Below are 14,147 nucleotides of genomic sequence, written 5' to 3'. Positions count from 1 at the left end.
TCAGTTAGGTTTAGAATGAAAGAACAAAAGGATTCTTCAGCATTCAAACAGGCTGCCTAGGGAAGTGGTTGAGTCACCATCCCTGGAGGTATTTAAAAGATGCGTATACATGGCACTCAGGGACATAGTTCAGTGGTGCACTTGTCAGCACCGTATTAGCGGTTGGACTCAATGATCTTAGAGGTATTTCGTACCTAAATGACTAAATGGTTTTTAGATCCAACCTACTACTTCTTGAGTTTGCTTTCCTTTTTGAAGGGCTGAGCAAGGCACGTCAGGACAGTTGAGGTGTCCAGGTTTCAAACTTCATCTCTTTTGTCCAGTTTCCATGCCAAGTACAGGAGCATGGTGAGACTTTTAGCTCTTGAAAGGTAGATTGGTTATTTAGGGACAGACATTTGAGATTATTTTTAATTTCTTCATCCCTATTTGTTTATAATAACAAGGTTTCCAGGAAGAAGATACTGCCTTTAGCCCAGGATTTATCAGGGCAAATTACTTCAAGTGAGAAGTTTATTGGAGGTGAATGTAGCAGGAGTGTTCCTGCCAGCCTGTAGCATTTGTAAATGTCTAATAAGGATGGGAAACACCCTAACCTTGAGGTAACCTTCTGCCCTCCTACTTTGCCATCTGTCTCAAGACCTGCAAAAGATCTGACTGCTTCTCACAAGCTCTTCCACCAAGGTTGTCTCCCAGAAAGGGAAGAAGAAAAGTTATATAATAGTGTTTTCCTCCAAAACTGTGTGTTATGGAGTTCAATCAATACCCTGACTTTTAGCTCCAGTAGAAGTCTAAAACTGGCACAAATTGTTTTCCAAGGTCCTTTCTTCTGTGTGTATAAAGAACATAAATGAACGAATAGTTGAATATGTGGGGCAGAATATTCCTAAATAGCATCAAAGGAGAATGGTTCTTGGGAAGAGCCACAAGCACCAATTCACTAGTTAGTGAGCTTTCCTTCTCCATCAGGAGATACAATTTCTTTGTTGGAAATCACCAGTGGAGAGCTTGGAGGAGAGGAAATGCACTGTGATACAGAAATGGAACCTGTTTCAGATATAATACCTTCCTGTTGAACATTAATGAACTGCAGTGGTTGTAGGTAAGGTTTGTGGCTTGTTACATATGCTTAGCTTGTCAAAAGTTTCTCGGGGCATTAAGGGCAGGCAGGGTCATTTGTGCAACAGGCAGAGCTCTCTGCCGGTGGATGTAACACTGACCTTACTTGAACTGATACATAGCTGTCTTATCCATGACCTTCAATAGCTGAAATGTGTACACCATCTACAGCGTTTTTCAGGTTTCCTTCAAAAGAGATCACTGGATAAAGCATATGTATGTATGCATGCTCTGTGTCATCTTTTCTGGCTTGTAACAGCACATCAAGAGAATTCCAGAATTTAGGAGTAGCAGAGCAATCACTTTTCCATGCGTTCTTTCTTCCTCATGAAACACGTTAATTCATAAGGATGCATGATGTTATGCAGCCAGCTGATCTTAAAGGAAAAAAAATAAAACATGACAGAATGTAATGTTGGGCTTTATCTTCTTAATGTAAAATAAGACTTATCTTCTGTTTGCATTCTCTGGTTTAATTTGAAAGAAGACAGAGACAATATTAAAATATAATGAGGACAATTCATTTTGTGCTTCACAGTGGCTCAGAGGGGAAAAAACCCACCTTAATCAGCACAATACTTAACGGGGTTCCCTGTAAGAAGGTTGTGCTTAACCTTCAGCAAATGCTTATGGGCTGCTCTGGATAGTAATGGATTTAAGCACATGCTTAAGTGTTTTCCTGAAGGAAGACCTAAGCATCTTCTCAAGCTTCATTTACCTTATTCATAAATCCCAGCATCAGAGGCAAACTTTTCTTTCATCTCTTGGCAGATATCTGGGTGTATAGATTTTTCCACCTCCATTTGCCCTGCTTTCTGTGGCTCTCCTTCTGCAAACTGATCAGCCCAGGCTGACCTTCAGGGGTGCTCCACATGTTTCGGGAGCCTGCCCGCATGGCTCCGATTGCACGATCAAAGTCCGTACCTTGCCTTTCATCTGCCGGCTCTCTGCCCTTCCCAGGGTTATTCATTTGAAGAACGCAAAAGGCACAACCCCTTTCTGCCGCGCCTGTTCCCGGGGAAGCAGGAATGGGAATTGGTGGGTTGTCCAACGGCTTGGCTGTGGTCAGTTTTTCGTGGTGGGAGATGGGATTGGAGAGGGTTAAATCTGTACCAGCTGGTTCTTGGTTGGCTGTCAGGAAAAAAAAAATAATAAAGAAACCAACTCTACAAAAAATATGGGGGGAGGGGAAAGAAGAAAAAAAGGGTGGGGGGAAGGAGAAAGCAAGAAGAAGGAGGGGAAAACGAAATAAAGAAGGTGGAAAACGAGAATAAAAACGGGGGAGAAAAAAGAGTAAAGAGGGGGTGTAAAGGTACAAAAAAGTACACGAGAAAAAGGGGAAAAAAAGGAAAATGAAAATGGGAAGTAAAGAAGTGGAAAAAGCAAAAGAGAAAAAAAGGCAAGAAGGGAAAAGAAGGAGAAAAGGGGAGGAAGAAAAAATATCACGGGGAAAAGGGAGAAAGAAGAAGAGAAAAAAAAAAAGGAGAGGAAAAAAAGGGGGGGAGGGAACACAAAAAAAAATGGGAAAACCCCGAGCCGAGCATGGCGCGCCCCCCAGGCCGGGCCGGAGCCCCCAGGCCGGGCCGGAGCCCCCAGGCCGGGCAGGAGCCCCCAGGCCGGGCCGGAGTCCCCAGGCCGGGCAGGAGCCCCCAGGCCGGGCCGGAGTCCCCAGGCCGGGCAGGAGCCCCAGGCCGGGCAGGAGTCCCCAGGCCGGGCAGGAGCCCCCAGGCCGGGCCGGAGCCCCGAGGCCTCCAACGGGGCCCGGCCCTGCGCTCCTCTTGCGTAAGCGGCGGCCCCGCCGCCCTCCCGGTGTTGCCGTTGCCATGGCGAGATAGCGGGGGAGGATTCCTGGGATCCGTAAGCCGGGGGAGAGGGACAGATTACGTCTTAACCCGTCACTCCGCGGCGCCTAACGTGATGTGGCAGGGTCGCCCAGGTGTCCCGGGGGGGTGACCCGACGGGCAGCTCCGGGGTGTTGCAGGCATCGTTTTAAATAAAATAAAGCTGGGGGAGGGGGGTTGTGGGGGTGGGGGGTGGCTCTCGGGGTAAGAGGATTAGCTGCGTTCACATGGGGGCCAGGATGAGAAAAATTCTGCAAGGCTTGAGGGAGGTGGGTTTGAGGAATTGGCCTCGATGGAAATGGGAGGCATCCTTCTTTATGAACATTCCTAGTGCCTGCTGAGAGCTGCCTGGCAGGTGCTGGAAGGGCATTCTTTTAATCTTCCTCTGCATATTTTATTATCATACTTAGTTGTCAGCGTTTTAATCTTAAGATGTGCACATAAGCACACCCTGAGAATCTCTGAGCAGTGAGTCCAAGTACCAGCCCTATGCTGATACCGAGCCTAGATCAAATCATTGACAGATGTCTTTTACATGAATGGAAGGAATGACGGGAGAAGGCATCAGTGTCTGCTTGGGTAAGTTTCCTTTCTGTTACCTTTAATCATTATTAGTATTTTACACCATCTCTTCCTCAGTGTCAGAATGAGAGCAGTCAACTCTGGTGGGGTCTTCTTGTGCTTTTGATCTTCTCACTACTCTTTGCCTGCTAGAATTCCTAGAAGCAGGTGAACATGTATTGAACCCTTTTGCTGTGGTCTCTTCTTTGTCATTGCAAGAATGTCATTAGTGCAGGCAAAAACTTTATAAATTCCCCTGTTTGATTTTAAGTTTGGAAAAGATCATGTCTGGTCTAGAATTGGGTATGAAAAATACCGGTCTCCAAATTTACTGTATTGTAAACATGTTCCTTAAGAGAGCAGTCCCTACCTGTGTTAATAATAATATTCATTGCCAGAAAACAGATGTGTGTGGGGAAAAAGTCTAAGTGAATTTAACATTCTTAAACAGTTTAACAGCACTGGGGTAAGAAATGTAAGAGAGAATACTTCTGGGAAATGAGCTTGCATTACACCCACAGAGCATATACTGTACATTAGTTATAACCCTGTTGTTTTTGTTGCCTGCAATTAATTGAGTAATTTCTTCCATGACTGAAACTGCAGGTTAAGCATGTTTGCTTTGAAAGCCAGTCTTCTGAATTGAGATGGCTCTTGCACTTACCATATATTAACAAGCTCTCACAAAGTATATTTTGTGTGCTATGGTTCTGAATTCCTGAAAGGTGTCAGTGGGGGTTAATTCACTGTTACATAAACAGCCAATAACAGCTTCTGACTGTACTGGAATTGCTCTAAAATAGTTACTAGCTTCAAGGCCATTATGGAGAAAAAGGCATTTCACTTTTGCAGATATCATTTCTATGAAAAAAAAAAACAGAAATGGACTACGAGAGCTCTGAAGCATTGAAGTGAGGACACTGCTGTATAAATAGGCAAAGCTGTAGTGTAGCTTTACCACTGGGTCTTACAGCTCTGACAAGGCCTTTACCTCCCAGTTGTACTTGGAAACCAACAAAATCTCAACCAAACCAGTTTTCCAGAAGCTGAACATTTATTATGTAAAGACTTTTGAGTAGAGTATCATTGTTTTCATTAGCAAAGCCTGCCTGCTACCTGTGTGCGCGCATGCTGATATTCTAAAAAAGTAAAAGCCAGAGCAGGCATCACAAAAAGCCAAATCTTGGAGCCATACTGAACTGTGGGAGCACAGGGGCAGCATGGGGAGCCAGAAGCTGGGATTCATTGCAGCAAGGTTGTGCAGCAGTTCAGCTCACTCCAAGTGGTGCAAGAAGGAGCTGAGAATCAGTTTCTGAGCTCCCTGGCTGGGAAGCAGGGGTGCCTGGAGGGTGGAAAATATGCCTGCAGCCATTTCTGGTGCCTTCTGGTTTTGAAACTTCCATGGGGAATTTGCTAGATAGTTTTGTTGCTAGAGTGTTTATTTAGCAAAGCAGGCCTGGTACCTGTTGAATCAGCCTGCAAAATTGGCTCTGTGCTCTCTGGGCATGAGCAATTGTTGTTTGCTCAAAGAACTGGAAGTGTTTGGATATGAGAACTTTGCTTTCATTTAGGCATCTTCTGTTGCCCCCGAACTAGGTTACACTTTGACATTTCAGGAACTGGAAGTACTGCTTCTGCTGCATATCAAGAAGTAAAAGTACAGGAAGAGGTTTTATGTGTAATTCAGCTGTTTTTTTGCATATGACTTTTCATACTGACAGCTACTTTCCAAGAGATACAGTAACTTTATGTTTTGCGTTTCAGCTATAGGATTTGACTCCTGTTTATTTTAAATTCAGTGTTGTTCTGCATCACCAGCAGTTATTTATTTAGGTGTCTGAGGAAAACACGTGACTTGGCATTAGCCTTTCTTTTTCTCCCATCTCCCCTGACCCCAAAGTAGTTCAGGCTGAAACTTGATCAGTTAATCGCAGTTACCTTGGCAAAATTATAAACAAATTAAGATGGATGAAGGCTGGCCGTAAAATTATTTCGGATAGGTTGGGCAAACGCAGCTGAGAGCATTGATTGCTGCTGCTTTGGCTGCTACCTTTGACAGTGTAGGGTTTCAGTAAGTAATTCCTCCTTGAAGGAAGTGAGACATGCCATGTCATCTGTTTCACTTCTGAAGCCTTTCCGAAATTCCCTGGATTTATGACTTGTATTAATCATTGTGTGTAGGTAAGTCTTTCAGATATTTTCACTTCCCTGACATGGAACTAGTCCGTCTCTGTATCTTTATTTTGGTATATGTATGCTTGTCACAGGGAATTACATGTTTGTGCACTATTTAAAAATGGCAGACCCATACTACAGTCAATATAGTTTTAATGGAATTAATGACATTTTAAATTAAGAAGAATTTTTGCTCTTTTTTCTGTTATGGATCATGATTTGATTACAACCGCCAGCAGTGCTGATGGCCCTGGAGATGATAGATGACAGGACACAGAACGTACTGGGGGATCAGCTGTTAATGTTGCTTCATCCAGTCCTGCTTATGTTTTGAAAAAACATTTAGGAGGTGCGTGTAGCTCAACCATGGAATTTATTTAGAGGGAGATTTCAGGAAAACACCAAGCATGAATCTTCCCATATTTGCAAGTTTTTTTGTGATATTAAATCTTATGGTGCATGTTTTTGTAGTATATTTTACCATAAGTGATCCTAAACATTTTTAAGTTGTCTTTTATCCAGAAAGTGAGTAGTACAGTGAGATTGAGAAGCAGGGATAAGCCTTTTGAATCTTAATGAAGCTAGCTCAGCCAGAGGGGAAGTGTCAGGTGGGAGGCAGAGCTGTCTTTAAAGAGCCACATGGGTTTCTTTTAGTGTGGTCTAAGTGTCCATTTGAGGCCCTCTACAGGTTTACCATACTGTTTCGGTCTCGTTTGGGTTTTGTATATTATGAAGTATATGGTTGTAAACCACTTCAGAACTGAACACAGTATTCATTCTGGTTGAACACACATGCTTTATTATATGTCTTTATCATCATTGCCAGATAAATATCAGGGCTTTGTGACCTAATAATAAGTTTTATCTTTAAAGATCATTTTCTAAAATATTGAAATGGGTTGTTACCTCACCTAGGAGTTATGAGTGTGATTGTTGGAAGCACCTGAGCGTTGAATTAGATGAATGCTGTTCTAATTGGCAGGAGATTATCAGTTTCTGTGGGAAAATGAATCAGTTAAAACCCGTCACAAAGGCCTTTTGAAAATTCTCAACTGTATTATAAAGATTGTTGATTTTTAAATAAATTGCTACAAGTTGAAAGAAGAGGCTGCTTTCTAAGTACCCAAATTTTTCATTGTCTGTACAAAATTGGTTTACACTGTATTTAGGAGACACATACTAAAACCAGTTGTGTTTTTGCAAAAGACTTTTAACAGTAGCTTTGTGTGGGCCCACTCTGAGACAATCTAATAGGGTCGGATTTTCAGAAAGCCTCTTTCTGAAAACCAGGTTGTTTTAAGAGAATTGTGGTTCGGTGCTTTGACTCATGGAAGCTGTTTTGGAAGTCTCTGGTCTCACTAGTTAGTATTACCGGTCAGAATGTGTAAGGGCAGGAGGAGTTTGTGGCCACCCTTGGATGCAATAATTATACAGGATGAGACATTGGCACAGTTTGCCACAGAGAAGTTGTGAATGCCCCTGGAAGTGTTCAAGGCCAGGCTGGATGAGGCTTTGAGCAGCCTGGTCTAGTGGAAGGTGTCCCTGCCCATGGCAGAAGGGTTGGAACCAGATGATCTTTAAGGTCCTTTCCAACCCAAAACATTCTATGATTATGTAAAATATATTTTTAAAAAGCTGCCTTTAAATTTTTGTGTATCATTGGAAAGGGCACTGGTAAATGAGAAGATATCCCCAAGAAGATTGCCTCAGGAGGCAAGGGGTTAACTCTAGAGTATCTCTATGTAAGTAGCTGGCAATAAAGTATCTAAATATCTCTGTAAGACTTTGTGTGTGCAGCCACTAAGTTCCTCAGGAATATAATTATCTTTCCAATAAATTCTTGGAGCGTGGAAATCTTGTTTTATGGACTGGAACTATAAAGTACACAGGAAGGTTTTGTGGTTTTGTTGTGTTGGTACCAAGCTTCACATATCCCATGACAAGTTCCTAAACCCAGAGAGCAGACTTCCTCTCACTAAGAAATTCCCTCACCTCTCCATCATCATCCCACAAATTCTCTTCTGCCTTCCCATCACTGAGCTATATAGTCAAAAACAAGAATCCCCTTCCCTTTTCCTTCTTGCTTTAAAAGAGGGAATTTTGAGCTTCTGGTAGGTGACTTGCTGCCTGCTGTTTTTACTGCTCTGTGCCTGGACATTTTCCAAGGAAGTCAGTCCTCACTTTCATCTACGCCCTGGGATTCCACAGGTGCGATGGAGAAGTGAACCTTTGTGTGAGATTTGGCTGGTTTGCAGTCTCTTGCCACAGGGGAATGGAAGTAATAACAAGGGAGTTCCCACAGATAGGTGGATGTTGTGGGGTTGTGCCAGGAAGTTTTGGTTTCCTAATAAAATTGAAAGATGAATTTCTGCTTCTCTTAAAATCCTTGGGAACTTTATAGTCTGCTGGAGCAGAATTTTGATGAAGAGTCAAATGCTCACCTGAGACTGGAGCATGGAGTTGGGGAAGGCATTTCAGCTTCATCTAATATATTCTGTGTGAGATACTCACCTGTGTGTGCCTGCATACTGCTGCAAGGGACAGGTGGATATATAAGAAAGAAAAAACCCTGCATTTCAACATCCATAAAAGTCGCTTTATAATGGCTACGACGTTGTTAGTGCAAAAAGCAAAACATATGCCTAGTAAAATTGCTTAAAACATCTGTATTTCCCCTGAACAGTAATAAATTTGTTAGCAGATTGGAATAAGCAATAGATATGAAATCCACTCCTAATAAGCATGTGTGAAGCCATTCCTTATGGTTTTGTCAGATGACCTTCAGAGCAATTTGTACTGTACTCAGACATCCACAATTAAAGCTCATTGAAATTAGATTCATAGAGCAGTGTTGACATTATTTTTAGAAATGTGACTTTGTTTTCCTTTATGACTTGTATTTAATGGGAGAAAACCAATAAAAACTAAAATGTTGGAAAACTCAAAAACTTGTCATATTTCTATAGCTTTTTAGTTTTTCTGAAATTATGTGCATTAAATGAGGGATTATTTGTTACAAATTTTAAAGACTTTGTACTGAATTTGAATTTTCAAAGTCTGCATGGCTTCTAGTTTAATTCAATAAAAAACTTGAAAGAAAACTTTGGACGAATAGTTTTTGAGGCTTTTTGTTGCATGCTTTTGGGAAGGATGAAACTGTTAATTCCAGAAAATATTTTGTAGTTTAAAACTTGAAGCTCATCCATGCCACAAATACCTTGGATTTTGGTAGTGAATTATGTGATTTTGTGTCAGAATTTTTTTTTCTTTCTTTTTTTTGGGGTCAGATTCCCTCTGGCAGCATCTTCTTGTCATCTCCATGGGTGCTTGTAGGGAAGTTGTAGGGAAAGATAGGTGTCAGCCACCATATACTATAGCCAAACAATGTGTCCTTTGGTAATATTAGAGTAGGAAAAATGGCCAGTACATCATCAAAGAAAATTGAATTTAGGATTTCAAAATGCTGGAATATCTTAGTAAGAATCCCAGTACTGACTCTGGATTTAGGAAGTCTCCATGTGCCTTAACAGTGCGTTTCCCAACCATGATGTGTTTCAATTTCTTTTGCTCCAATTTGATGGATATGCATTACTTGTTTTGGGGATAAATGTGAGGATAGTGTGCCACATAATGCATTTTAATCACCAGCTGACATTTATTGTCAACCTGCTTTCTTAAAACATAGTTTTTATGGGAGAATTTTAGATGAGAACGTATGGATTGATTTGTCTGATTTGCTTCTTATTGTGCAGGATTTGAAGTATAATACTTAAAGCCCCTTTGATAATACAGCACAGAGTTTCTTTTTGGTCTGTACATGGTACTCCCAAAATGTGTTTGCTGGTGTGGTTTAGTGAAGCCTTCAGGTTTTCCTTGGCATTATGCCTTAAGGAAGTTTTACTTTGCATTGTTTGTTTTCAAATCTTACTTCTTAAATATAAATTAGATACTATATAAAGCAAAAATTTGTAAATTAACATGGCCAGCCATCTGAAATCTGAGCTAGAAATGAAATATTACAAATAAAATTTTGATTTGCTCTAACTCTTGTTGAACTGTATGAGACAGAAGGTATCATTTCCTGCTGTGTATTTTCAGCAATCAGCAGTGTAACAGCAGACGGATTGGCTATTTACTTTTTATTTTCTCTCCCATAGATCTTATGTCAACAGCATTCAAGCAGAGTGTAGCATGGTTATTTTTACAGTATCTTTATTGGTTGCATAGATTAAAACATGAACAGTTTTATGGAGGTTGCCTTTTTGTCGCCTGACAACTTCATATTTGTCCCTGTCTCTATTAAAACATCTAATTTCTCTCGGACATCTTAACCTTTTTCTTCTACTTCAGATAATCGCAAGGACAAATATTTGTCAACATCCTTTCAACTTGATGCATTCACAGCTCTCGCAGTATCTTGGAGGTCTGGAAAAATGTGTTTGACCTTTCCTGTAGCCGAGGTGATTGCCAGATGTGGGGATGCCCATCTCTGCTTCCATCTCTGCAGCAGTTCTGGTGGTGATGTGCAGCTGCTCAGGCATTGCCACAGCCCTGAGGGAGCTTGCATTACTAACACACTTTCCCAAAGCCCTGGATCTCTGTGGGAGCATGGCAAAGAGCAGGATGCAGGTTGGGTCTGTTTCAAATCTTCCTTTCTCCTAAGGTATTGTTCTAGACCTCTGAGCTGTCATCAGGTGTAACATAGCCACAAAGAAAGCAAATTCTACAGTACCTCCAAACGCGGTTTAGTTGTGGAGTTTCACCATTTTGCTTTGGAGAAAATGATTAAAAATATTGCTTGGGAGAAAGAATGAAAATCACCTGAACAGACACAGCAACTTTGTCAGGATGTGTTGGGCCTTGAGCAGAGATACAGGTTTTGGATATTCTGTAATGCTTGTGAAATAGAAACATAATAGTATTTTTTTAGAGTATGGATAAGTTAAACTTCTTGGGAGAAAGGGACTAAGTATTTTTCCCTTATATATGTGTTGGGCACACTGCTCAGTAAATATGATCCTAATCCTTCACTAGCAGACTGTGATATGAACACCAGTGATTTCCCCATGTCTCCTTCAGACTTGTGTGATTAAAAACCTACGTGTGTGATTAAAATCTTACATCAGCATTGGAATGATTTTGATTCCTTCATGCTTTCAACTATTCAGGTTGTCAGTAAAAAAGGCCTATTTCTACCAGCATGTGATCAGAAATTTCTGTTGCACTCTGCCTGGCACAGACCTAGTGATGATGGATGTGACTTGTACCTACACAGAATGTTCCTGCTGTGTCTTCCTGAATGTGTGCCCAAAGGGAATCTTTCCACAGTTTTTGAATGGCCTTTAGCTGAAGACTTGTTCAGGATGCTGAAGGTCTTTTAAGGAAACTGGTAATAAGGCTCTTGTGGTATATGCAGTGCTGCCTGACAGATCTGTATGTGATTTCACTGATGGCCTTTCAAATGTAGAGTTGGATTTTCTGCATGTTATTGCAGCTGAACAATTGCAGATAACTCCCCAGAGAAGGCCTCATTGCCTTTTTCTGGGCAAATACTCCCTTATTTGCTCATATCCTGCTCTTTCTCTTTCTCTTTCAAAATGAGTTGAAGTGTTTAATTTAGGAAGAACACAGTCAAGTATTTGGTGCTGTGAGATCACAGAAGGGGTGTTTGTTCCTGGTGGTGGGGCTTGCTGGCGTAGGTGTCTTCTGTGGCTTTGGAAGGAACATTCAGCAGATACTTGATGACCTTCTGTAGGAGGAAAAAAGGTGCACAGGTGAAAATGGAGGAGGTTCTTGTGAATGTCGAGGTCTCTTGCAAGTCTGGAGCTCAGCCTACGTTCCGGTAGATAGGGAGAGAATTGTGCTGCCAAGAAATTAATGTCTCCTTTACTGGGATACTGAGAATCTCTGCGCACCACATTCAGAATGCTTCTGAGGCTTTGCTTACAGACCTAGGTTTGAAAATAACAAAAATGTTCCAGCTGGAAAGGAACGGATTTTTCTTAAAAAAAAAAAAAAAAAAAAAAAAAAAGCCTTGGAGTGCCTTGGGTGTGTTGGGTAATTGTGTACTCAAGAAACGCACTTACATAAGTGAAGACACTCCTGTAACCCTCGCCTGCCAGGAAGGCAGGCGCTGCAGAAAATCCACTCTTCGCAGAGGAACTCCAGTAGGTGCAGAAGGGGAAGAGAACCTTTTTGCTGTATTTATTCACAACGAGAAGTTGTCTTTGGCATGTGTGCTTGGCACCAGAAGATTCCTGTTTTTTATCCTGCGGAGCTGCTTTTTCTTGTCGGTGTTGCGGGTAGGTTTCCTTTCCTAACGCGGAAGGGGAGAGGTGGGTATTTTCCGTAGTTCATCACAAGGCTTCACCCCTGCTGGCTGAAAGAGCCCATCAAAGCACCTTCTGGAGGCAGGGTAGGAGTCAGAAGAAAAGTCCTGGGAAGCAGCTCTGGTGGATTCCATTCCAGGGCTGTTTGATGAGAGAGGGGCAAGATACAGGAGGATGTTGAGGTGTCATGCAGCAGGGCACAGTGTGCAGGATATCGGTCTGGGTTCCCTAGTTCTGTAAGGAAAGCCCACACAGATGGGGAGGGACTTTATACAACAGCATTAATGATAGGACAAGGGGTAATAACTTTAAACTGAAAGAGGGTGGATTTAGATTAGATCAAAGAAAGAAATTCTTTACTGTGAGGGTGGTGAGACACTGGAACAGGTTACCCAAAGAGGTGTTAGATGCCGCATCGATGGAAACAGTCAAGATCAGGTTGGATGGGGCTCTGAGCAACATGATCTCATTAAGATGTCCCTGCTCATTGCAGGGGGTTGGATTAGATGACCTTTGGAGGTCCCTTCTAACCCAAACTATTTTATGATTCTGGCACATGCTCAGTAAATATGGTCCTAATCCCTCTTTAGCAGACTGTGATATGAACAACAGTGATTTCCAGATCTACCTCTCATGCTTAACAGTGTGCATTTAGGGAAGTTCTAAAACAAGGACACTTTCTGGGCAAAACTAGGCTATACTGTATTTACCAAGTAAGCACATTTTCCATTAATGTAGTTTATAAAAACGTACAAACAAGCCTTAGTGTTTGCTTACATTGCTTACAGTACAAATGTCAAATTTAAATGCATGTTAAACTTTATTTCATATGTTTATTTCAAATGTAATTTGATTTTACTGTGAAAACATTTCAGGAGTTGAAATGTGTGACAGACCAGCAAAGATATTTAATACTTAGCTTAATTTAGAAAAATGACCTTTCGGAGAAAAAAACCTGTGCTTGTCAAAAATATACTGATGAATTCATTTCTTGTGATGCCAGTGTGATAGCTGACTTTTGAGAGCAACCTTATAGATAATGAGTTTTATTTTTATCTTAGATCTGATTGTAGTGCCTCTTAAAATCAAGTCACTTTACCGACTTCTATGGTTATAAATAAATAGAAAAATTTGGAAGCAAAAAAGAGAAACCAGAAAAAATCCCAAATAAAAACAACAAACAAACAAAAAAAACCAACCAAACAAAAAAAAAACCAACCAAACAAAACCACCAAAAAACCCCAACAAAATTAATCCAAATCAAAACAATGCAAATCTGACTGACCAGTGTGGATGGATACTTGGGATTTTAAATGACATTGCAGTTGTAAGATCAGAACCCTCTTTCACCACCACGACCACCTCCCCAGTGAGGGTGGTCCATAAACCACCCTTGCAATAGTATCTAGAAATACCAGCATTGTGATCAGTTTTTAAATAGCCCTAATAGAAATGTGGTAGCAATGCTGTCTTAGAAAATACTAACTTTGTTTCCAGTCATTTGTCAATGACTTTTATTTTGTAAAAATCTGCAAGGAATTTGAAAGCAATTTTAGTACTTCTTGTAGGTTTCTGACTGCTTAAATTGATTTATGTTTAGAACCTAATCTTGCTCACTTTGACAAAGCTGGCAACTTCAGTGGGTTTATTTGTGCAGATAGAGTGAGAAAGATTCAGCTTTTGATATAAATACTTTAGCTTTCTGGTTTCTGAGAACTATTTTCTTACAGTTAATTATGCATTCTTAAAAATGTGTACATTCATAGGCATATGTAGAGGGAGAGATGGCAGCTTAGTTTGCAAAATATTGAGCTTCGTTTTGCCTATCAATGTTTTTAATTTTAGTCAGAACAATCTCTAAAATGTTAAGACAGATCATGACTTAGAAGTCATGTCACATATATTGTCACATTAGCATTGTGAACTGTATAAGCATAGCTGTTACTGGAATGTCAGTATGTTTCAAAACATTGTTTTAAAGGTTTTTGCTGAGTTGGTTCAAAGTGGTCACTTGGGGTTCATTTGGTGAGGGGCAGATGTCAAAACAGGAGGTTTGTGTTCTTGTGGGCCAAGGGTGGCTGTCAGGTGGAGGGGAGAGTGTGGGAGGTGACTCAGCATGGAT

General features: G+C 41.1%; 1 protein-coding gene across 2 annotated transcripts in view; it reads left to right on the top strand.

Moving 5' to 3' along the window:
• Window positions 1–14,147, top strand: part of HIVEP1 (HIVEP zinc finger 1) — a 121,603-nt gene that overhangs the window by 39,011 nt on the left and 68,445 nt on the right. Inside the window, exon 1 of one of the 2 annotated variants that reach the window (XM_062490751.1) lies at window positions 10,946–11,998. The exons of the other annotated variant lie outside the window; for it this stretch is intronic. Within the exon in view, the coding sequence (XP_062346735.1) occupies window positions 11,929–11,998 (70 nt within the window). The 5' untranslated portion in view covers window positions 10,946–11,928. Of the gene's footprint in view, window positions 1–10,945; window positions 11,999–14,147 lie in introns of those variants that run through there. 2 annotated transcript variants of the gene reach the window in all.

This window comes from Cinclus cinclus, chromosome 1 (assembly GCF_963662255.1).
Source record: "Cinclus cinclus chromosome 1, bCinCin1.1, whole genome shotgun sequence".
NCBI classification, from domain to species: domain Eukaryota; kingdom Metazoa; phylum Chordata; class Aves; order Passeriformes; family Cinclidae; genus Cinclus; species Cinclus cinclus.
Note: the sequence above shows the minus strand (reverse complement) of the source record. Positions and strands in the feature narration are given on the sequence as shown.